The sequence below is a fragment of the Emydura macquarii genome, unplaced genomic scaffold, assembly GCF_026122565.2.
Source record: "Emydura macquarii macquarii isolate MOO-44397 ecotype Brisbane River unplaced genomic scaffold, CSIRO-AGI_Emac_v2 contig_2452, whole genome shotgun sequence".
Lineage (NCBI taxonomy): Eukaryota > Metazoa > Chordata > Testudines > Chelidae > Emydura > Emydura macquarii.
Genome location: NW_027132589.1, coordinates 563,468 through 588,944, shown reverse-complemented (window position 1 = coordinate 588,944; position 25,477 = coordinate 563,468). Strand labels below are relative to the sequence as shown.

Genomic DNA, 25,477 nt, shown 5'->3' with positions numbered 1-25,477 from the left:
ACATTATTGAACTTTGCCTCTAAAAGACTGAATTATTACCACATTTACGATTCATGAAGATCAGAGTGGTATAATCTCTTCGAGGCTTTTCTACTTCAACTAAAGGCACCAGTTTGAGGTTGTTCATCCAAACTGATGTTACCAAGAAGCATGAATTACTTACTGGGATTCAGAAGTTTTGACAGGGTGATTACAATTACAAGGGTGAAGTATTGTAAAAAGATTCAGTTCTAAATAAAAATGCACCAGACTAGACTGATACTTGGTGCCTATTTAAAAGGCTCTACTTACAATATACAAAGGCTTGGAAGACTTAGATTTTTACTGGTAAATGTCAGAAGTATGAATTTCACTGTACATACAAATCAGCAAACATATTTCTATCAATAATCATAAAAATTTACTGATAGACAAAATAAGAAAACTGCTGCTAGAGTTTGATTTAAGGATCTTGACTTTGTATATTTTGACATGTGATGTTGACAATTTATGTTTTAACTCTTATAAAGCTTTAACTTTTTGAATCTCAACGTCTAATGTCATTTGATAATTACTGTCTGACCCCTGACCCTCCCATTTCCCGCAACTGTGAACATTTAAATCAATAAAAATAAAAACACATCCATGAAAAATACAAACAATAAAAATCAAAATTTGCCCAGGATAATTATACAGTAGGAAAAAAAAATCATCGTTCCCTCCCTTCCTCCTTTTTCCCGTGGAAGAATACAACCACTTGCAGCCAATAGATAGAACCAACTTCTACAGTAACAGCAACACAGGCTAGAATCCCTTCCTTAAATTGCCAGGATTAGCTTGGGGAGCAGGATGTGACACCAACGTCTCAGTGATGAAGTGCAGTTAAACTTTTTCCACTCCTTAAAAAATTGTCCTCCTGAAAGTGAAAGTGTCTCAGTTTGAAAGCACCATTCCAGTAAAATACTCCCTCCCCATCCCCCTTGCCATCCAATGATGGGAATCTGTTCTCACCTATCTGCAGGATCCTGGATCAAAAAGGGAGCAGATCCTCAGATAGTGTAAATGATCACAGTACCATTGACTTCAACTTGGAGCTATGACAATTTACACCATCTTGGGACCTACCCCAAGCTCTTTAGATGACTATGACTTTGACTACATGAGAGAGTTGCACAGGTTGAACTGAAGGTGTTTCTTTAAACTGAGTTAGTTAAACTGGTGAAAAGCTATTTCACTTTACCCTAATTTGCAATCAGTTTAAGCTAAATTGGAATATCCCCACACAGGTATTTGCATGAATTAAATTGTTTTTTAAACTGATTCAGTCAAAGAAAAAGTTGCACTGATTTGCATACTAGGCCCATCTCTGTTCTCCTCTCCCTGTTCTGCAGACACCACCTAATTCCTGATGTATTCCTAGGAGTCTTTATATCTGGACCATCTTCCCAGACAGTCAAATTAAGAATAGAAGCAAGGGTTGCAATTCTGAACTTTGAACAAATTCATTCAAAAGTCTTCTATATCTAGGAAGATCTAGAATTTCCTGTTCCTGAGAACATCAGGAAATACAATCCCACCCTTTAATAACAATGAAGTGCATCTTCCGTTGCTCTCAATTGAAAAAGTTGCTCTCTTCCTTCCGTGCAGTTTTGTAGGAGGGATTCCTGATACCATAGAATACAGGGCACAATTGGGACAAGCATGGCACTGAACTGAATAAACTCTCGGTATATATTTTTTAAACCTATTTGTCCAAGGTAATTCCATTCCTTGTCACCCAAAAAAACCAAAAACAAATGGGACTAGACATGAAATATGTTTCAGCTTTAGACTCCCAAAAGCTGAAGATCCTGAATTAGATATCACAACCATGGAAGATCCATCTGTGGAACTGGGCATTAGTTCCCTCTTCTCAGTTGGAGAGAGAGAGTTCTGACTTTTGATCCTCTTTCCACTAGCAGTCCGTATGCTGACAAAATTGTCACTGGCTTAAATGCTAAAAAAGCAGCTCATTTCCTTTACAGTGGTTGATACAAACTCAACACAGAATGGATCTGGAAGCCTTGAGTTATAGCAACTTTTTAAATTCCGCCCCCCAAGAAGAATGACCTCAAAAGACAGATCATTAATTTTCACTATGAGATCTTGAGATAACCCAAAACTCTTGAGTCACCATAAGAAGTTTTGAGGGAATTAACAACTAAAATCTGCCTTTTTATAGGGTTCTTTCTTAAATTTCCAGATGATCCATTCGAGTTGCCAACCTGTCTTGCTGGATAGAATCATCAGGCCAGGATAGCCTGATAATTAGCTATTCACTTGCAGCATCACTGAGGAATAAGCCCCACAGTTACAGATTGCAACTTGTTTCTTTAGAATAAGGAGCAAATTCATGGATCTTCTCTGCTCTAGCTTTATTACCTGCAGCTACTACCAAAGAATTCAAAGCAGAATACTGGCAGAAATATCTGAATCCATGCATTTGAGCATGATAGTTTTTCATTTTTCTGGAAGTTGCTGGAATAGATGCCAGAGTCATTCAAAGATCCTTGGCTAGCTCAACTGGGTCCTCATTGATTGGTACATCTATTTTGCCTGGCAGTTGTAGTTCTGAAGTATCAGACACTGAGATGTTCACCTTCAACAGCGGTCCATTCGAAATCTAAGGCTGTGGCCATGTGGAATTGCAATCATCAAGCCTGGAGGTTATAAATTCATGGATCACTTTGGCCAAGTCTGTGTCTGTTAGAACGGGGCACAGTTTTCTGACAGTCACTGATGGAAGTGGGTTTTTTTTTTTTATGACAACTCCTTGGGCATCCAATAGCACTGCAAAGTCCAAAAGAAATTCAAGGCTGCAGACTAAATCTGAGGACAAATGCCCTTGATAATGGATGTTCTAGAGCAAACAATTTCTTCAAAGTGCTCCTGATCCTTTCACAACTGTCCTCTCAGTGTTCCCTGTTCAGCTTCAGCCTGCAGTTATTCATTCAGATGCTGATTTTGGCTACACATTTAAAAAGCTGGAGAAGGCACTGCCTATATTTAATGGTGTTTTCTGTGAATGGCTGGCAGAATTGTGCCTGTATTGTCTCACTAGCTCTCCTAATGAGTTCACACAAACGTAGAATAATCTGGGAAGAGGTTTAGACCTTGCAGGACTCCACAGATAAGAGTTTGAGAGGCTTGGACCAGAAGGAATGACATGCCACAGCAGGGGTGAACATGAATATTTTTCTGATGTATATGGGCAGGAGGTTGTCATACACAGAAAAAGTGCTCTCTCTGCACCAAGCCCTGGCAAGATGCTTGAATGGGAGGGATCCAGGATAACTGCAACTGACTGATGGCATTGCAAATTTGTTTTTCCTAGCATCTCAACTATCTCACTTTAAAAAAAAAAAAAGAGAGATCAGACACTGAACAGTAGCTTTGTAGGTTTTTAGCAAGGGCTTATTGTATAATTGAGTATGGGTGGTATGCTCCTCTCCTCGAAGCATGAATGTGTGTATGTAGTGGACAAGCAGGTGGTATGAAGTTATTTTATCAATTTCATCCTTTGGGTGTCATGCTATCCCAACCTGCAGATAAAGGGGTGGAGGTGTTTTAACTTTGTGAATCCTAGAAGTTTGATTATTTGTTTATTTATTTATTTTAAAGGAAGAAAGGTTCATAAACGTGTACAGGAGCAACAAACAGGCTGTTACCAAAAACTCAGTGATCTGTGTATTTTGTACTTTTACTTTTTATTATTGTTGTAGCTAGTTGTATCCACTAGCCCCCTGGGATAAAATTTGGCCTATTTTTCGAAAGCAGCTTGAAGATTAGGAGGTGGGAACAGATGGTTCTAGTCAAATTCCTTTAAATCAGTTCCAAAGTGTAACATTTTCACACATTCCCCATCCTTACCACCCATCTAACAAAACAAGGCAAAAAAAAAAGTTTAAAATCAAAAGGTGACAGGAGGGGAAAAAAGATGGAAACAGATTAATTTATCCAGTTTGGTTTTTGTACATTTCTTCAGGAACTTCAGTGCTTCATTATTATTAAATCTACTACAGTGTTGTACTGTTATCATTACATTTAGCAGTGCGACGTGACAAACACTTAAAGCCTGTAGCATTATTAAGCAGGAAAAGCTTTGATGAGATTCCAAGTAATTCATCCATGCCACACAAAGCAATTTAATGTATGATAAAGAACATCATTCTACATGCATATGGAGGAAAAAGGAGGAAAAAGGATTTAGTAAATTCAGCTGAGCTTTTATTTTTTACTACTATACAAAGTACAAAATTATTTCATATGCCTTCTGCATAATAGTCTTCCTTACACTGCTAGAAAAAACAGAAGGCAACCCAAACTGTAAAAGTTAGTTGTTACAAAAATATTAACATAGACACTATAATTTCAAAGTTCCTTGTATGGTAAGTAACCTTTTTTCCCTTATTGTTAAAAAAGCTCTTTTAAAAAACACAAGATAAAAATTTCAGTTATGTTTACAGATTATGGAAAATGGAGTTATTAAAACCCTGAAGGAAAACTTCTATATTACAATAAACGATGTGTCATAAAATTATAGTCAGTGGCATAACAAAATGCATATTGCTATCCCTTCTTGAATCACATAGGATATAGCAATATAAGACAGTCTGTGTAGCATGATAAATTACACACCGACTTTATTCTTCATGATTTTAACACATGCAGAACAAAAGCGTCACAGTATTTTCGGTGTTTTTTATTTTAAATGTTAATTCTACAGATTGTTGCATTTACTAATACTGTTTCCATTACTAACATATTCAGTATGGCCATATCAGGCTAGTCTGTCAATGAAATAAAAATACAAAATCTACATTAAACGAACCATTGCAAATGAATGCACTTATTTATATATAGTACATTACTATAAATAGTCACCTTATCAGTATTTCAGCTCAGAATGCATCCAGCTGGATTCACATTAACAATTAAACGCTCTTACAAAAATGAATTTCCTAACTATATTTTTACAACATAGTCATGAAACATGAAATCTTAACAACAAATTATGAAGTTAACAGTCAAATTGAGAATTGAAGTGTATTCACTTGGATTTCTATTTGAGAATCTTTAAATTGATTTGCATAAGAATGTCATTATTAGGTTGAAAGTTAAAGAAAGCATAAACAGCAAGGAACAGCAGCAGCAATACTATGCTGTTTAGATTTTAAAAGTCTATAGTTCAGTAAGAAGCCTTTTGAAAAGGTTAGCCTTAGTCATCAGTTAGTGTTTCCAGACTGACAGACTTACATTATTGTTTGTTTTGCAACATACACAACTAGCTTCATTAATATGTCTATATTAAGGATACATTCCCACTTACACTTTTGCTTCAGCTATATTTTGTATCTTAACAGTATACTACTGCAGTTATGACTAGAGGTCACAGTCATGATCAGAATCCCATTGTGCCAGGCCTTCCACAGAAATAAATGAAGACACGGTCCATTCCAGGAATCTAGTATTCCTACTCTAAATACAATATATTAAGTTTAATTTAATATTTATTAATTAATAATTATAAAACAGAGTTTGATAACATCTAGTTAAAGGTCTGCTGGCAACAGAGTATTTTCCTTTTGGATGTTCTCTCTAAATTTTAGGATCTATTCAATAAAAGCCACTTCAAAAGCTAGGAAACACTTTGTACGGGTAATTAAATGTTACTGTATTATATACTTAAAACAATATGGAAAACTTAGTTCCTCTTATAAAACGTAATCCTTTCAAAACAAACACAAAATGCATACTTTTTCTATTTTATGTGGGATGTGAAGGGATGAACCTGCAGATTTTTTTGTTTTTTAAATATGTAACATCAAGCCATAAATCAAAACTTAAGGCTACATTTCAAGTAAGGAGCAACTGTTTATTTATATTAAGTAAATGTATTTTCCATATATTGTTATCACCTTTAAGACTTCAGAACTGTACTCACTTACTGGTGTTGGAAAGCCACGTTTCATTTTGTTAATAATGCAATTTGTGAATGTGTTAACATCTTACAGTAAATATCCATATGTAACATGTCAGTAAGAAAGATACCTCTCTAATAAAAAATGTTAACATTTGCTTAGAGAAGCAGAGTCAACTCTAATCTATACTTGCTGACAGAAAGGATAATGTGTAGCAGATAATCTTGTTTTATCCTTGTTGCATATTCTAGGACTAAGGATTTCAAGTTTTATATGGAAACCATGACCTATGGGAATCAATGAAAAGGCTGCCCTTTTGAACAAGGGATAGGTTTTCACATTAGATACTATCACATTTATTTTCAGGCATTAAACAACAATATTACCGTTCTTAGATTACTAAAACTATACTGATACAATATCATAAATTTTATTGATCAATTTGATAACATGCTCATGAAGTTCTGAGTTCAGCATTATTGAGTTCTAAACATCAGTTTTCCCATGATTTACTTTACACTGAAGCATTGAAGAGAAAGTGCAAGTCATTTGCTTTGATTCATTTAATATAAATAAAGTATACCCTATACTAATATTTATAAAGGGAATTTTAGTTTCGTATTTTGACCACTAATGTAAGGCAATGAATTAGATGCAATAAAATACTTACACAATTTAAACAGAGTTTAAACGTATGTGTTTATTTGGAATGTTAAAACTACTGTGGTAGGTTTAGCTGACCTATCATGTTCTTCTTTTAAATCTTGATTAGAAACTGATATTTAGAGTTCAACTTCTAAAGCATATATCCTATTAACATAAGGCATTTTTAAAACCTTTAATAATAATAAAATAATTTATTCACTACTAAATACAACAGTACAAAGGAAGAAATTAATTTATAATATTACTGAGGATAGGTTGTGAAACACAGAACTGTGCATCTGACTGTGTTATCAGTGTGAAAGTGCATGTCATCTAGAAACAATGAAATGTACATGATCTCATTTTAAATCTAACATAGTATTATAAACATTAAGGCCTGGTCCAAAGCCATTTCTAATTACTTCAATAGGCTTTGGATCTGACTTTACACAAAAAAGTCAGTCCGTATTACCTTTCATTAGAATTACTACAACCAGATTCAGGAAAACCAATTAGTTTTTAAAGAGAAAAGAGGTTTTTATAGTGTTTTCTAGTGCAGCATGTCTAAATAGAATACTTTTTATCTGCTGTTTACAGAAGATACTGTTCCTAACTAAATTAAGAGATAAAATAATATAAAATTGTCTATGGATTTATCTCAGATAAAATGTATGTGATGACTGCTGCTTTAAATTGCATTTAAAATATGGAAGGTAAGATTTAGAGCAGATAGAAAAATAAATCATAATTTTCTCCATTCATGGCACAAAAACTTTTTTAAAATGGGCTGGAATTAAGACAGAAGAATAGTGGAAAATTACAGAAGAAATATCAAATTATTCTTTTACTAGCATCACACACTAAGGTGGGTTGAAAGTATGCAATATTTTGAGGAACACTTTTTAGGACTCCCCAATTAAAGTCTACTACCCCAGCTAACAGAATAAATATATTGCTAAAGCCTTTGTTTTAATACTTTGCCAGTATCACCATTGCATCACCAAGAGGCAACATCATGCAAGAATGCCCATCTAAAATGAAAATACTACTACTTAATATCATATAGTTCTAAGAAAAATGCAGCTCAGCAAACACATTTGCAGTGAAAATATTCGCTCCAATATATCCATTAAATACTTAATGAAAATATAAGGAAACACCCTTGTTGTCAGTCATCTTACTGATAAAAATAGGGGCGAGGAAGAAAACATAGTGGTGGTCCAAACCTGAAGTCTTTACTCTGGCTAAAGTCTCTTTGAAGTCAGAGATACTTGATATAACCCCTCTTCTAAGTCACAAGGATGTGAAACATAAGAAGGATGAAATGCAGGGAGAGTTGGGGAGCATGGAGTTTCTCAGACAACAGTTGATTGAGCTGCATTAACAAATGATTTTTTCAGTCAACTTCCTGTTATGTAACACATGTTCAACTCCTTTGCAAATTAAAGAGTATGTTACAGTATATACTGACAGATATTTCACAGTGATACAGTATGTAATCATTCAAAACAATTATAAATGGTTTCTTTTTAGATCTTAGGAATTTTATATTCAAAATGATCCATTGATTGATTTGGACAGTTTTATTGGTAAACTTTACTCAAAATGTAAACTGTTTACGGACTGAGATAATTCGTAAGGTTAATTTGCATTTGGTACTTGTAAACTGTTTAAAATGTTCTACTAATATCAATTCAAGATCATTGCTATAGAATAAAAAAAGACAATACAAAGTTAACGATAAAGTCCAAAGATCTTCGAAAAATGAATAATAATTGTCTCATTTCTAAATGTGGACAAGTTGCACAGCCTATGTCCACCCTTAATGTTTAAAAAAATGCAACGAAATGATAAAAATCAACATTACAATATGCCATTATAAAGTTGCAATTTCTGATGTAAAACTGCTATATTGTTTTAATTTTCACGTTCTAAAATATTAGAAAAGAAAAATTGAAACTACTGGCTATTCACTATTATGACAATGTAATTACCCCTGAGAAAATATTTATGCTCTCACACTTCAATCTATGGCATTTCACAATTACAGGTTCCATAGTCCTGTGTGACAGCTTGTATTATAAAAATAGATTATTACAACACCCTTGTTATCTCCTACTATTACAAATTTGCAAAACCCTTTTTAGCAGGTAAAATATTTTATTTCAATATTCCACATTCAATAAAAGTCTACACAGACTCATTTTAAAAAAAAAGTTATATAGTAATTCTTCCATTGATTAGGGGAATCATAAGGGGTGCTTCAAACAGTTACACCAAACACACAACTGACCTTACTAGGAACACAGAAAATGAATTTAGTATTAATCAGCACAAAGGGAAAACGTACTATAAGGGGAAAAAATATACTGCTACTTAAAAAAAATACTTTGCTAGGTAAAGGTAGCATTTCAGATTTTAGAAAATTAAATAATGCCTTTCAAGCTATCGTCCTTGCTCAGAAAAAAACCCACTATCCTAAATGGGATTTTGCCTAAGTAGGACCTTGCAGTATTTCACCCCAAAGATACAAATAGGCTATCAGGTGAAATATCTTCAGAAAGAATTTCTTAATATATTTAATGTAACAGTTAAGAATGTCTTAATGTTTGGTCTATTAACTGCATTTTGTATGTTCAGTTCAGTTCAGAAACCTTATTCAGGTTTTCATTTAGAGTAAATAGAACAGCACAGTTACACTGTTTAGCATAAATGTCATTGAAAACAAACAAGGTATGTTTCCGAACACTACTGTTAGTTTGGAATGTCCTCAGAATTGGGTTTGAAAGTAAAAAACTGAAGATTTATTTGTAAAACATGGTGTGCTTAATGAATTTGATATTAAACAAAGAAAGTTAAAAGAAAGTAATAGGATACCTTCATTTTATTGCATAGCTAATGTACTGCATGCATGCAGTCCATATACCTTCCATGTTTTAGTAATGTTCAGATAACATGAATTACATACTGTACATATGGTAATATAAAACTTTCCTTAAAAGTGTCAGAACACCTCATTTTATAAAAGCATTAAAAAAAAAATTACAAAGACCCACTCATACTGTGTCACCAACAGCAGTTCAATCAAAGCAGAAACATCAACAGCCAGTATTATTAATTTTTGCAATGTTACATTACACAGTTGGAGTCCATCTTACCCATGAAAATTTACACTCCCCTCTAGTCTCACTTACTTGTAACAGCTAGAGTTAGTTGCAACATACTTTCGAATGAAAATGCCTTTATTAACTATCAGAAATTAAATTGGGGTGGGTTTAATTTGTTGAATGGGGGTAGGGATTGTTAGGATATCAGATTTAGGAAGAAAACATTATGTGAGAAATAAGTTTCTGTCACAACAAAGACTTTCTAGATATTGCCTTTACTAAGTTATATACGCTTCTGAAAGCAGTTTTGTAACAATGAACTCTGTTTATAGAAACTAAACCATGTAAGGTACAGCAGAAAAATAAATGGCGTGGCATATGTTTACCCTGAACAGTAGTATCAATACAGTGTTATCAGAAATAAAGTCCTTTCTTGGTTTAGCAGCATTAAGATTGTCCTGTGCTGATTTTTTTCAAACCTTGAAGTACAATGCAGCCATAATAATCTTGAAACTAACACTCGTCTCAGATTGTTTCTTTACTTTTACAATTATATCATAAGACACTGATTTTTGGATGAAATTAACCAATAGGCTCCAAAATTTCCTCATTGTGGGTGAAAACTCCTGGCCCCAATGAAGTTAATTGCAAAACTGCTGTTGAACTCAGCATGGCCAGGATTTCATTCTCTGTTTCGGAGATAATCCTACTAAAATCCCTAGATACAGATTGAACACATCAAATGTAATATTTGAGGACTCCACCTCTTATACAGCCATTAATTTTGTAGCTAGTGAATGCTAATTAGAACACTACATCACTGTAATTAATTAAAGCACTTATCCTGAAGACACATACAATACTTGAACCATTTTAATGGCAAATCTAATTTTGGGATTGGGGCATAACAGACTGCAGATCTGTTTCTAAAAAATGCTGACATTTGAGCAAACGTTCCCAAAGAATGCTTGCCTGATTTGAGGACTGACATTTCCTCTCTCTAACTTGCTTAACTAAAAAATAGGCATGCAGGCCAAGTTCTAGAGTACCCCAAGGCAGTAGTTCATTACTTTCAGTTGAAACTTGTGAATACTTTCTTTTTCTTTCTGTCTTTTTATTTTGACATGCTTATTATTTTAGCTGATTTTAGTCATGTTGCATGAGAGGACAACATACCTTAAAAGATTAAGTTTTCCCACCTGGGACTATTCCAGAATTCAGAACTTTATAGCATCTCATACCCTTCTTCATCCTCTATGCTCTTGAATTATCAATGGTAGCTTTCTTTCTTATTTTATGTTTAACTACAAGCTGTACCAGGCTGCAGTTGATAGAAGTCAGCTTGCAGTGTCACAAGTCTTTCACCACAACTACAGGAACTGGACTGCACCATTGTCTATAACACTCTGCTGCCATCTATTTGACAGAAGAAATATGCCAGAAACACCATAACTATTTTCCTTCTCTTTCCCTCAAATTTATCTTCCACTGAACCAGCTGTCACAGAAGGAGAAGTACTAAGGGACATTTACTTACTTCCCAAGAAAATACAAAAACCTGAACATAGTTTGAATTTTTCTTTCCTCTAAATTTAAATTTATTTAAAACAGAATTTGGGCTACGTTTAGGTTCGTTATATCTTGGTGGCGGGATGGAGCAATTGGACAAAATGGGTTAAAATTAGCTTATTTATTAAGAAAGATAATGAAGAACACAAGTTACCGGAAACCTTTTGCAGTAGTACACCAGAAGTTTCAGCACAAGGCCCAATACAAGAAATAAAATACAGGCACAATTAACTATAAGAGTAAAGAGCAGATTATGACACATAGGGGTGGGCATCTTTACCCCTGGGCAGCCTCATCAACATCGCAGCAGTGCCACAGAATTTTTAGCACTATTGCCCATACCAGAAAAAGTATGAAGAGGCTACTATTTACATAAAAAGTAAGGAGTAACAATTTGCAGGTAGATATATGCATTTTATACCAGGGGAAAGTGCCCACATTTGTTATTATTGTTGTTATTGTTGGCTGAGCAGCAGCAGCTGCAGCAACACTTAGTGAACCATGAAGTGAACCATAAAGCAAAGAAGAAACCCACCAAGAGGATACCCACAGCAATATACTTCTGGGGACCCATTAATTTAAGAGAGGTAGACCAGAAGGGCTTACAAGCACGTTTAATCCTATTTAAGCGGGAAGGAGGGCGCTTACCAATACAAGAACGAGGAGACCCATGTTTCGTTTTGGTAAGTGAGTGGCGACCAGGGAACCGTCCTGCCCGAGGCATCTGCTAGCGCTTTCACGGATTCACAGAGAGTCTCGGGAGGAGGGGGCTACCAGGCCTTCTTATACCCTTTTGCTATTACTGGGGTAGGTGACATGTATCTTAATCCCGACAAGGATTGGGCCTTATCTTATGTTTCATTAGTTTATTGGTGGTTAATTAGGGACTTTTGGAATAAGGGGACGTTAGTTGTTTACGTTAGAAGAATTTAATTATAGTGCTGATACTGCTTAACTTATTGCTAAAACGGCGATTATTCTGCTGACCGAGCATCAGCAGGTTTATATTTTCATCTCAGGAATTTTTAGGCCTTATGGCACTTCCTCTTTTGGGCCAAGGCCTGTCAGAGGACAGTGTCTGGGCCTTGCTCCCGGGAGGCCTAACTCTTGTTATACTTGCTATGAAAGCTTAACATTACCTTCAGGGCCTTGTTCTTGTCAAGCTAAGCTGATTTCGCGTTACAAAGTCTTGCACAACCTAACAGGCTATTTAAAATAAAAGAAATGTACATAATACAAATTTTTACTTTTAAAGGCACTCCAAATTTAGCTACTTTTTTCTAAATTAGATCTTAGAGAATGCTTACGTAAATCCTCAGTTTAAACCTGACATGGTAATGCTTTCAAAATTTGGATTTTTTTTTTAAATTATGTTTGAATATCATCCATCAGCAATTACATAGATGTAATTAAGGGCCTGATTTTGATTTCAGTTATACTGATTAAAACCCGCTTCAATGCACTGCAATCAATATACTTCTACTGCATCAGTTGTAACTCTATATTTACAACAGCATCCCTGAGTGTTAAAATACCAAATAATGCACAAAGCAGGAGATTAAGAACATAATTTATTAGTCATCAAGATCATAAAGATAAGGACCACCTCATCCAACAAAGTATTCAGTCCTCTTTACGTACTGTACTACACAAGAAGGGAGTTAAAGAAAAAGTCCTTTACTTGCATTTATAAAATATCTTGCAAAAAAGTAGAAGACAACAACTGTTGAAATTACAAATAACCAACAGACAATGTAGTCCATAATCTTTTCAGCTATCTGATCATACTTACACTTTTCTATTTAACAATCTAATCATATGGAAAAAGTTTTGCTTCAGGGCTTTGTCTTGCCTTTTTTACACCCCGGATGATAAATAGTCAATACATCATCAGTTTTTGCCAGGTTGTTTTCCTGATACCTTAAAATAAACTTACTGATGGAAATCTGCTTAATGTTTATCACAACGATGACATATGAAAAACAAGATCAGAGACTGAAAAAGCAAAAACCTAACAAATTATAAATATATGTGGTACAAATGAAATCAGTAGGATCCAAAAAAGCATGTAATCTCTAGCATTTTTTTCCATACCAGGAAAAATCACTACAGTGAGGTGTTGGGGGGACAGGGTGAGGAAAGGATTTGATTTGGGGATTTTTGGTGGGGTAGGTGGTGGGAGGGAGGAAAAAGGCACAAACAGCTAGGTCACTGTACTGTTTTTGCAGCACTAAAGCATGTCCATCTGTGTCCATAAAAATAATGCCTCAATTTGGCTCCCAACGTGCTTGGCCTAAAAAGCACTAATTTCAGATTACAAAGGGAAGAATTTGGTAACATTGTATTCGCTAAAGAAATAGAATGAGTACACTCTTCTTAGCACATACTCGTATGCAAATCAGTATATAATCCCATTACTCGTTTCCATGTATTTATAATAATTAGCAAACACAACATGTATATTTATCTAATTATGTTAATCTGTTCAGGCCATGTGGCAATTACATTTGAGTTACTAAAATATTTTTTGGTTTTAGATTTAGTTTAGGCTAGCCAATGCATGCAGCTATCATGACTGCACTGACTGTAAAATGTAAACAACTTTATCTAAGTGTGGACACTCCATCATTGGGAGTAACCATGGGATTATTCACATGTTAAAACTAAGCCTTTGCGTAAGTGTTTGTAGGATCAGGGCCTTAACCAGAAGATTAGTTAAAAAGAACTAAATTAATCCACATGAATACTGAACTGTACAATTATCAACTCTTCTACTGTCAGTATAATTTACAAAAACTTATTCTAGTACCTTTCTGTTTTAGGAAAACAAACCAGTTTGCAAATACTTCCTATGTATTATACACATATATTTCATTGATACTGTAAATTTAAAGGGAAGTGCCTTAGCTTGGTATCATTTTTTTCCCCAGACAATTATGAACCAATGTTATTTTATTGCCAGATATTCTGAATTTACATCTTGCATTATCATTTTCACTGTTAGTGAACATAAAAATTACGCAGGTGATGCTAATTCCAATACTGACAGACTGTAAACATCAACTGAGTATACGTTCCCACTGATCAAAACCAACATTGGTGTTTAGGTGTGCAGGCATTAAAAATTAATCCCACTTGTATGAAAATATCATCAAATTATACATGTACTTGTGTGTATGTGCAATTCTGCAGAATATTTAAAATACTGCTGCTGTGTTAAATTGAGTGAAAAATTCTGCCAACTACAAAAAAGCACCTTATATTAACATTCAGCAATTTTAGAACTACATAAGCAGAAATAACCCACTGAAATATTATGCTATGTAACAAACTTAAAGCAATGGGCCTGATTCTGTTCTTATTTACACAGACTTTACACCAGTGTAACTTAAATTGATCTCAACTGTTACTCTAGAATCAGGCCCCTAATGTTCAAAAATTCCTCAGAATACTGTAAATGCTTTTTCTACTGCATAAAATATTTCCATTAAATCATATTTTGTGGGCACTTTGTATTCTGATCATTAGAAGCAAACACTGGACCTGTATCAAAATACTCAATGTAGCAATGCATTAGTAAATTTGAGCAAAAACAGATGTTGCTGAAGATGGAAGAAAAACTGCTACCAGAGGACAATTGGTGTTTTAAGTATTCACCTTCTTTGGTTACATATTGATTCCTCCCAACTTACAACATTTGGAAGGCAGTGTGGAAAAATGGACAGAGGACAGGCCAAAGAGTCAGGAAACTGGGATTCTACACACAGCAAGTTGTTTAACCTTTCTTAGTGCCTCAGTTTCCCCATTGCAAAACAGGGAATGAGATCATAAAGCACTTCTAGCTCTCTAAATGAAAAGCACTTTATGAGTGATACGTATTATTTGACTGATATTTTGGTATTATAACAGAAGGGTGCCAATGCTCAAGCAGAGTACTAAATGCAGACCACACAGTAATAAAATGCAACCCTGACCCATCCTCTCTCTCAGCAACCACAGTTAAAAAAACCTGGTCCACTTCATATTTTTGTTCAACTTTATTGTCATTGAACAAAAACAATAAGCTATTTGTATTCATTTTGCAAGGTAGAAACAAGTACCAGCAAACACTGCGGTTACGGGCATTTATTTTGGATTTTTAGAAGTTAGTTTATATGCGAATAAGGTCTAACTCTAGGGCCACTGGCACACTGCCAATGTGTCTGTGTTGCAAACGTAAGCACCCTGGTTGCAATACATCAACCCATTTTTTCATGTGTCATATTTTATGACAACAGTTTTGGCAATAGAAACCAATAATTACTGGCAACAACCCATAATATCTCATCTCCTACTGATTATAGCAAGTACACTAAAAGGACCATATTCACACTCTGTGTAACTGGGCAAAACTAACTCCATTATGAACAAAGCATCCCTTTGCACCACATTCGATTCTGACTCTAAGCTGTTTAACATGGAGACATCCACTATGGCATTCTACCTGTGAGGGTGAAGAAGTGTTTCAGAGTTCCACTTTACTGATACATCTGCTCAGGTCAACAGAATTTCAGGATAAAAAGAGACAGAATTCTCTATACCAGTGTTATCTTCCCTTTGCTTTCAACATTTCTGTCATCAGCGAGTATATACTTGCTTGATTAATTTAAGATAGCACAAGGTGAACCGTAAAATATCTACAGTTAATACTGCACTGTGATTCCATAGCACAATTAATACTGTTCATAATTATCTTTGTCCTTAACTAGATATAGGAAGCTGTGCACTATTCTACATATACACATGAAAATGGAGTACCCTCTCAATTAGCCAAATGGTGTGAGGGATGAAATTAAATAAATTCAGCCAAACAAAGTTTTGGATATTTGAAGGAACGCGGAATGTGGTTAATAGATTTTAAAGTACGTGAGTCAGGGAGTTTTGGATAACAGGTTTCAGTTAATCAAGCATGTGCATAAAACAACCAGATCTGTGCTTGGCATTTGGAGTCAATGCATAGTACCCAATTACCTCCATCAATTCTACCCAAATGAAGAAAAAAAAAATACTTGCATGGTTAGTAATGAGGATACATGACACAGCAATATGTAAAGAACAGACAGAGAATTGGAGGTTAAACTACTAACCTAACAGCTCTGAAATGAATGTGCTACTGTTACTGAACACCCTACATGGAAGTTATAAACCCCATTCCTCATGAAAACAGACAGGATTACACACCAGGTAATTTGGTCCTACTCTGATGATGGTATCATGTTGTCAAATTTACTGTTTCTAATAACAAGCCCATTTCATTCATTCATCTCTCACTTTCTCCAACATAAGATATAATCAGCCTCTCAATGACCTACTCATGAGTCATATTCCTCACTGTTTATGATTGAGAAAAATGTCCTCTCTGTCAGTATTTCCCAGACTCCTGTGGGTTCATTCCAAGAACCAATTTCGTCTTCATTGGTTTCCTACAGGAAACCAGACCAACTTCCTATTTTATTTTCCTTACTTTCAGCATAGCTCATATAAAATTAACTGGAAGTGAGAGTGATAGAAAAACTTTACTCTACATAAACACAGGCCAACATAAACACCACCAAAAACATTGTGGACGTCATTGATTCAAAATGACCAGAAAGTAAAGTAAGCTAAGATAAGAATTTTTTCTCTGTAAGAGCCACATATACAAAGTAGTAGTTAATTTTACATAACACTATGATTAAAGCAAGTTTTGCTGAATTCATGTGCTGATGAAGATCTTCACTAGTTTGCAAAAACTTATTATGAAGCAACAAAAAAACACCAAACAGGTAGTTTCCTAACTCAGTATCAGCAGCTGTCTATGATTACAATAAGGTGTAGTTTTTATTTCTATTTTGTGGTTTGTAAAGTTACATGCATATTAGACAGCTGCCCATCCCATTAATTACAGAAAATTCACCTCTGTTACTCACATCCCTTTCCTGGACACACAGCAGATTAGTATTTCAAGGTAAAATGTACTGATTTGTCTCTAGAAATAAATTGAATCCTTTGACAGTATTAAAATTTTCCATTTTCCCTTAAAAAAAGTATATGGCACTCTCTCTCCATTTACATTCACATTCTTTTAAAAGACACTGTCTACCTCAAAACAGGCAGAGATAGAATCTTTCATTGGTAGTGATACATTCTTATACAGATGTTAGGGGAATTATAACAGTGGAGATGTTGCTTTTCATGAACATATACAAATTGCAAACGAATGAAGATCAGTAAGATCAGGTAAAAAAATAATTGTAAGCATTTGCTGCTAAGTAGGATGTCAGAAGTTCAAATGATTTCCATTTCTAGCATAAACTGATCTTATTAAAAGAAGCTGTGAAAATAGTGGCTATTGCAAATTCTGTTACACCCAGTGTTCTGTCAATTAACACCTGCAGATCAATAATGTATCCAGGATAAAAAAGGAAAAAAGAAAGGGCATTCAGGAGGAAAAAGGTTAAATTCTTCCTTGGAAAAAAATCACCAGGGACAGCAATGACCTTGATATGCTCATTTGTGGGTAATCTTTTCCATATTAGTAAAGGATTAAACCAGGTTAGCCTATTTCACTCAGAAAATAATTTTCTGTAAGTACAAGAAAGGACATTGTAAACATTTCATTACGTCATCCATCATAAATTTAACAGACTAGCAGCAATGACAGATGCAACTGATACACACTTAAATTTGTAAATAGCTGGGAAATAAAAATAAAATACTGAAGGGTTACGCCAAAGCATTCCAAAATAGACACCAGCAGGATCAAACGGGCAGACTACTAGTGGACAGAAAAGGAGAAGCAAGTCCAAGACTGCTAGTTAGAGGCTTAGGGTGAAGGACAGCACGGAACTAAATTTTTCACCCCAAAGGCTTCTGGATCAGAACTGTGAACAGCACTCAACTATTTAGAATTTTTAGTCAGGTTTGTGCAAGTCATCACAGAAATCAGCTAAAAATAAAATATTAGCTTTAAACAATGTTTTGGTTCAGACACAAACCAACAGTGTGCTAGTCCTTCATTAGGGGTTTTTTTTTCCAGGACATTTTGAACCCAATATTATTTCAAATGGTGGAGAGATTAAGCCTCAAAAATTGGGGATAATGTTGGCAATGCCAATTTAACCTCATGCTGCAACTTGAGGTTTAATTTTACATTCAGTACTGAAACTGGGACAGTGTTTGGCATGATCGCAAATACTACTAACTTGATTTAAAGCAGCGCTCATGTTAAAACTAGTCATTGTTGAAATGTTGTTGGGGCTGTGGACTAAAATTATGAACTAAGATACAGTGCACACAATCACTAACCATTCAAAATTCTAAATTATGAAAGTTACTTACTTTGACATGACTCTGAGCTCCCAAGTTGTAGATCTCAGTGGGCTTCACTTCATTAATTATCTTCACCAGGCACGTACTGTCCGTGAGATCACCATAGTGAAGCTTCATGTCTTCAGATTCCAAGAATATACAGTTAGATTAATAAAAGTAATATACTCTTGTTCTCAAAACAATATAGTCTCCCTAGTCAAGGTCCTACTGTAAATTTCAATTTAAAAATATACACATTATTCAGGTAAGAAATTAAAAAAATTATCTAGATAAGAATCATTTGATTTTCCTTACCAGAATTGCAAACATCATTTTAGATTAAACTAGCAACATTTATGTTACATGCTTAATCTGCTGCATTTCATTCAACTAGGATATTTAAGCTCAATAAATATTTTCATTTATTCTCAGCCATTAGCACAAAACCGCTTAGTCTGGAGTTCCAAAACTTATGGGGAACATTTAAGTAACAATATATTTTTTTATTAATTTTTTTAATCAAAATGTCAAATTCAGATTTTAGCAGTCACCATTAAAATGTCAGTGATTAAGATTTTCAAACCAACTAGGGAATTTGGATCCCTGTTTTGAATGCCCAGCTCGTGACATCTTTGAGGGGCCTGCTCTTCATGGGGTGCATACTCAGAACTTTGTGACAGATCAGGCCTCTCTTAGGGGTCTCAAATTAACAGCCAAAATAAGTGGCAATTCAAATCATTAGTTACTTTTGAAAATCTTGGCTAGAATTTACCTTCAGTTACCAAGCCTGAGTAACTAAAGCTTTTCCCTATATTTACAGCAGGAAATAAGCACAGTATCTCACACACCACTATTTGGTAACTATTGACAAGGATCTTTTTTAATGCTGACTGCTGTAGGTTTTCAACAAAGTCTAATTGTGGGGGTTAAATTATTTGACCATGTCCCTTGAAAGGATTTACACATTTGTGCCTGTCCTCCAAAGTATCTTCTCGTTTCTTTTCCATTACTATATGCTTGTATAGTGTTCTGCAGCTTTAAAATATTTTACACAAAGTTAACTAAAAAAAATAATTTCCTCACCACAGCCAGTGAAAATAGATGTTCTCCCGACAGTGTAGGTGGGGAAAATGGGGCTGAGAAACTAAGTGATTTCACCAAGACCATAAAGCCAGTGTCAGAGCTTGAATTAAAATTCAAGGGTTCCTCTACGAAGTACCAAACACTCAGGTCAGGCCACTACACTCTCCCATCCCTTTCACCTCAGCTATTTATGACAATTATTTTTTCACCTATCCCCAGACATTGCACATAAATCCCAGCATTATATAGATCTATAATTTTATAATTGCAATGTCTTCTTGGAATGCAATGAAAGATGAGTACCATAGGCCCTCAACTGTTGACTACCCCTCACTCTGCATGGTTACTCATGCCAATGTCTTATGGCAGGATATGAAAAGAACAAAACATACCAATTTTGTCACACATTACTAATTTACATGAAGGATGTAGCTCAAATAATATACTGCTAAGCTGCCTTCATAGTCAGCTGACAAAAAAGCCTATCAAAACCATCCATAAGTGACAGCTCTTAATTTGATAGTTTTTCAAGGCTTGTCTTCTACTATTATTCTCTGAAAATCTAATACATAAATATTATAATGCCCAGTGATAGCTATGGGCAATTCTCCCTCTGCAATGTATTTCACAGTGACAACTAGCATTGAATATACAGTTTAGTCACAGAGAGAAAGAGTATTTTTGGTTTGTTTTCAACCAACAAAACTATGTAATACAAGATTTGTGGTCAAGTCAGTTTGCTTTCTTGTGTATTAAGCAGCTAAAGATGATTCTCAAACACCTGCAAAGAAGGAATACTAACACCACGTAAACTTTTCACAGGCTGAAAGTCTAGATGATACTACAATAAGATTCAATACTGCTGACCTGAAAGCTTTAAGTTCTAAAGATGAAGTAACACGAAGGAAAGAGTAATAAAAAAAAAATGTTGCAATTGGCAATGCAATATGTTTCATGACATTACTAACAAAATCTCAGCTGTGGTTAGATATATTGGTCATGCAGCTGTTCTTCATTCTTTCCTGATTTGGTTAGTTTCTAACTGATATGTGAAAAAAGGTAGGAGCACGAGCGAGCTCCTGTCCAAACAAATACACCATGTCACAAAAGCTTATCAACTTTGTCCTTGGTCTCAAACAACCTGTAGAGAATTTGTTCTAAAAATGCAATTTATTCATCAAGGTAAATATGTTTTGTTTATCACTTCTACTAACAAAATAGCTAGCGTACATCAATAGCTATGCAGTGCCTCTATTTTTAAAGAAAGACATTTTGTTACAAAGAATCATTGACTGATTTGTTGTTTTTAATCTGCTAAAGCTGGACCCTGTACGTTTCATTAACATAGGTTTTTTGTTGATGCTTTTGGTCTCCAGAGTTTATTAAAGGGGACTGGAAACTGAATGGTTCCATTTCTTGGTTTGTGAATGGTCCCACAGGGGAGTAGCAGGAGATGACTCATCTTGCCTGAAGGATCTCTCACATTAGGTCCCACGTGGGGTCTAATTCTGCCATCTCTCACAGTAGTCAATGTAAATATGAGACTTTTAGAGGAGATAGTCAGATGGTATTGGGTGCAGGGTTTTCAGTATGTGGATGACACTCAAGCTGTGTCTCTGTGTCAATAGAATTAAGCAGTCAGGTAAGAGACTGTGTCAAGCCAAGCATTCTCTACATGAAAATTAATTGGCTGAGATTGAGGGCAGACAAGAAGGAGGCAGTGCTTTTGGTTTCAGAGCAGCAACCAGAAGAAATGTAGATATTATATGAGTTTCTTCCATCAAAGTTGTATGACCACTTTTTATTATTCAGGTTTGCAAATGAAGTGGGTGTGAGGAGGAAGCATGATCAGTAGCTGCTCCTGATGTTCCAGGTATTGGAGGTGGGTAAAGGTTGCGCTTTATTTTCTTTCTTTTTTGCAATTGGCAAAAAGGTTTTTTCATATGCAGACCTTACTACATTATCCATGCCTTGGATCACCTGCATTACTGCAATTCATTCTACATAAGCTACGCCTAAAGAGTACTCCGAAATTTCAGCTAGTAGAGAGAATGCAGTGGTCTACTTATTGAGCGGAATTCCATACCGGAAGTGTAAACCTCACAGTAGTTTGGGTCTAGACTACCATCATGACCACCTCATTCTTCCTGTAATACAGCAGCAGTGCATTCAGCTGTCAAAAGGCCTCCTCAGTTTAATTGGAAGTATTTTCAGTTTAGGACTTCCGAATCAAACTTACTCCTCCCCAATTTGCCAAAGTCTTCAAGGACTCTCGTTTTCTTAAGGAATGGACGGTTTGGGTTAAAGGAGGGAACATTTTATTTGTGGCAAAGAGAAGTCTTATGGATAACAGTTTATTTGGGACAGGATTTATTTCTACACAAATGAAAAAGTTCTCCCGACAGATATGATGGGTCTGATTGTGATCTCATTTACCCTAGTGTTATTAGCTAACTTTCAAATCCCTAACTCAAAGATGTGGATGTTTGTTGTGAGGTCCCCATTAGAGAGAAATGGTTTCAATTTCTCACCATAGATAGGTGATAAAGAACAATATGGACCCTTAGCAACCCGAGAATCCAGGAGCGATTCTTGGAAGCAATCTTCCAAGACTGAAGCGTTGAGGCAAAAAAAAAAAAAAAAAAAGGTATAAAACTTCAATAAGAGCAGACACATAAGTAGGTCAACATGTCCATTTCTGTAAGTGCTCAGCAAGAATTGTCATTGCCATTGTCAGCAAGAATTACTTCTGTCTTTGTGATGATTGGGGAATCTGTCTATGTATAGCTTATGAACTCTGTGTGATTATGGGTGTTTTTTTTAATGAGTATCCATGTTAGACTGAACGCGGGGCTTGCTACCTTCTCTGGTGTCTTTCTACCTCCATGTTCGACAAATTCCAAGGGATGGCGTCACAGGGCAAAACACAGAAGGTCATTATACCTTGATGGCGCCCTATTCAAATAGGAGCATCCTTGGAAAACGAGTTGGCTGCCATCCAGAAGAATCAGTTTGCTCAGAGAAGCTGGTAATTAAGGTCTGATCTACCACTTAAAACATAGGTCACCATAGCTATGGCACTCAATGGTGTGAAAAATCCATACCCCTGAATACTGTAGCTGTGCTGATCTAACCTGTAGTGTAGATGCAGCTAAGTCAACAGAAAAATGCTTTCATCAACCTAGTTACCGTCATTTGGGGAAATGGAGTTCCTGCACTGACAGAAAAAATCCTTCCATCGCTGTAGTGTGCATCTACACTATCGGATGCCATAGCTAAGCTGCCATAGCAACCGCAGGGTAGATATGACCTAAGCCATGGATCAGCTGGTGAAGGTGAAGAGAGGATGACCTGACAAAGTGGACTGGAGGTTATAAAAAAGAAGGTCCCTCAGTCATCCTTTTGAGAAAAGAGCAGAAGTGGAGGAAGCTGGGCAGAAGGGCACTGACTGCAAAGTTCTGATGGGTAGAGAGTCCATGATTATAAAGAGAACTCATGTGCAGGAGGGAGAACCTGGACTCCTTTGAAGATTCAGCCCAAAGTGGTGATGAAAAGGAAGCAGGGGAATGCATACAGGTGTGTTTATTACTTTGTCAAGATCTGTGAATTTCTTGTGCTAGCTAAGTAAAGTGGCTACAGTCCTGTGAAAAGTATGTTTCTATTTGCTTTTGCTATCTTATAACCCTGAAGAGTTAACTGCAAAACCAGAACACCCTCAAGGTGGAATTTGGGGAAAAAAAAGAGGTTGCTTATGCTATGGAGGAGCCTGCGGGTCAGCAGTGGACATAAGGGCTAGGCAGCTGGGCTGTGGGGGAGAGGGGAGGTGTCAGTTCTCAGAAGGGGATGCTAGAGAGGGGACTGGCAGCAGGAGAGTATGCCTACAGACCCTAGGCAGGAGCAATGCCTGGCTTCTCTTCAGACTCTGGAGGCTGAAAGCACATGGGACCCAGTGAGATGGGCCACAAAACCACTAGTCTGGTACATGTCTAGCCAGGGGGAGCTCTACCAGGGCTGCATGTGTGTGATAATGTTATTCACGCTGAGTCGCAGATTTCATCCAGACTCCTATTTTTGCCATGAGATGCTGGAATCCAGATTTGAGGAAAAAGAAACAGTAGTGCTGAGCCTCACCACATATGGGAAATCCAGCTCAAAATATTTCACCTCTTCCCTAATAGCATCAAATAGGGACTGAAAAAGTGAAAGAGAAAAATCCATTTGCAGCAAACTTTTCTGGGACTATTCTCATAGTCAAAAAAAAGTACCCCAATGCACCAACTGCAATTCTCTTACTCCACTGAATCTTAATCTACAGGGTAACTTCGAAGAACTCTTCTAATATGAGCATTTTATTGTATTTTATCTGCTACTACAACCAAGCTGTAGTGTAGATGTGGTTTGCTCCCTTCCCCCCCTTTTTTTTAAGGCCCCAAAGATGTCCAGGCAATAAGAAAGTAAAACTATTTCAGTGCTAGAACAGTTGCATATTAGATGATTCTCCATTTTATTATGTAGCTAAAAAGATAAATTACCCCAAAGCTTGTTTTACTCCAGTGCCAATTTACATTGCCAGCCTCCTAAAGCTCTCTCAACTTCACAAAGCTTATTGCAAGTCTAGACATACACTTATGTCTTCACTGATCATATGTGTGTGAAAACTGCATCATCAAAATTTGTACTGAGTATAAGATGCCGCCCCATCCCCGTTTCAATTAATTACTTTAAATGTCTACATTTTTTCTCCAGCTAATTCAACAGTATAACATTTTATATCAAATTTTGATCTGAAAACTCCTTCCATTTCTTACTGAGATAGAGCTTCTGACAGACAGACAAGAGGAATGGCTGGCTGGTGAATGACAATCTTTACAACAGATTCCAAATCTCCACTGGGAAGACAACTTTACAGTGACTATAGGCTGGTATGCTTTAGATGAAAATGGCTTGTACATCATTGATAGGAGAAGATATACTATGAAAAATAATGTATTACATGAACAATTTTAGAAAGAGAAATAACTATACAGACAAAACCTTACTTCCTTCAATATGAGCCTGCTGATTCTTGTAGAGATGCTCAATCCGGCCTGTGTTGAAAGAACTAGATCGGCGAACAATTCCATGAACCTGTAATTTAAATAGGTATAAAAGTAAAGAAAAAATGGGATTTCTGTGATACCTGGATATATCATTTAAAACAGCTTTGTTAGAACTTTTTTCCACTAAAAATGCTGGAATTAAACACCCATGTGGTAAAGTGATCCTATTCTATCAGTGAGTTTTGATTTAGATTTTTAGCAATTTTACCATATTGACTAATTAAGAGAAATTGTAAAATGGCTATAGCTCTGTCCACCATTCACCCCACCCCTATCCAAACACACAAGCGAAAATCTTGTAGCGGGTACAATTTGACAGGTCTCTCTCTTCATTCCTAAATTGAAGACAGAAAGCATGTAATGGTATCAGTGAAAGCACGAATTTGTCAGTGACTTAGAACAAAGTACTTTATGTTGAACTCTTTGATGCTGCCTCCTTTGTTCAGATATCTTAAATGTTTCATATCCTCTCCGGTTAATTCCAGTGCACATCATTCCTAGGTTCAAACATCACAATTACATTGTGCAGATGTTCGATAAATGATTTCAATTACTCTAGAGCACTGGTGTGTTGAAAGTGCAGAAACAGACAGACAGAACAGGACCTTGTACCAAATCCTGACTCAGTATTCTGAGTCAAGGGATAAGAAAATAGGGGAGTTTACATTTAAATGGAGAAAGGCAATTTCCCTGAATTGGCCATGATA

The 25,477-nt window shown here is 35.8% G+C and overlaps 1 protein-coding gene across 1 annotated transcript in view; it reads right to left on the bottom strand.

The window, feature by feature from the left end:
- The window catches only part of GMDS (GDP-mannose 4,6-dehydratase), a 533,671-nt gene that overhangs the window by 405,337 nt on the left and 102,857 nt on the right, over window positions 1–25,477 (bottom strand). Inside the window, exons 3-4 of the mRNA XM_067562592.1 lie at window positions 24,711–24,798; window positions 18,619–18,728 (exon numbers count right to left, since the gene is read on the bottom strand). Coding sequence (XP_067418693.1) covers window positions 18,619–18,728; window positions 24,711–24,798 — 198 coding nt within the window. The remainder of the gene's footprint in view (window positions 1–18,618; window positions 18,729–24,710; window positions 24,799–25,477) is intronic.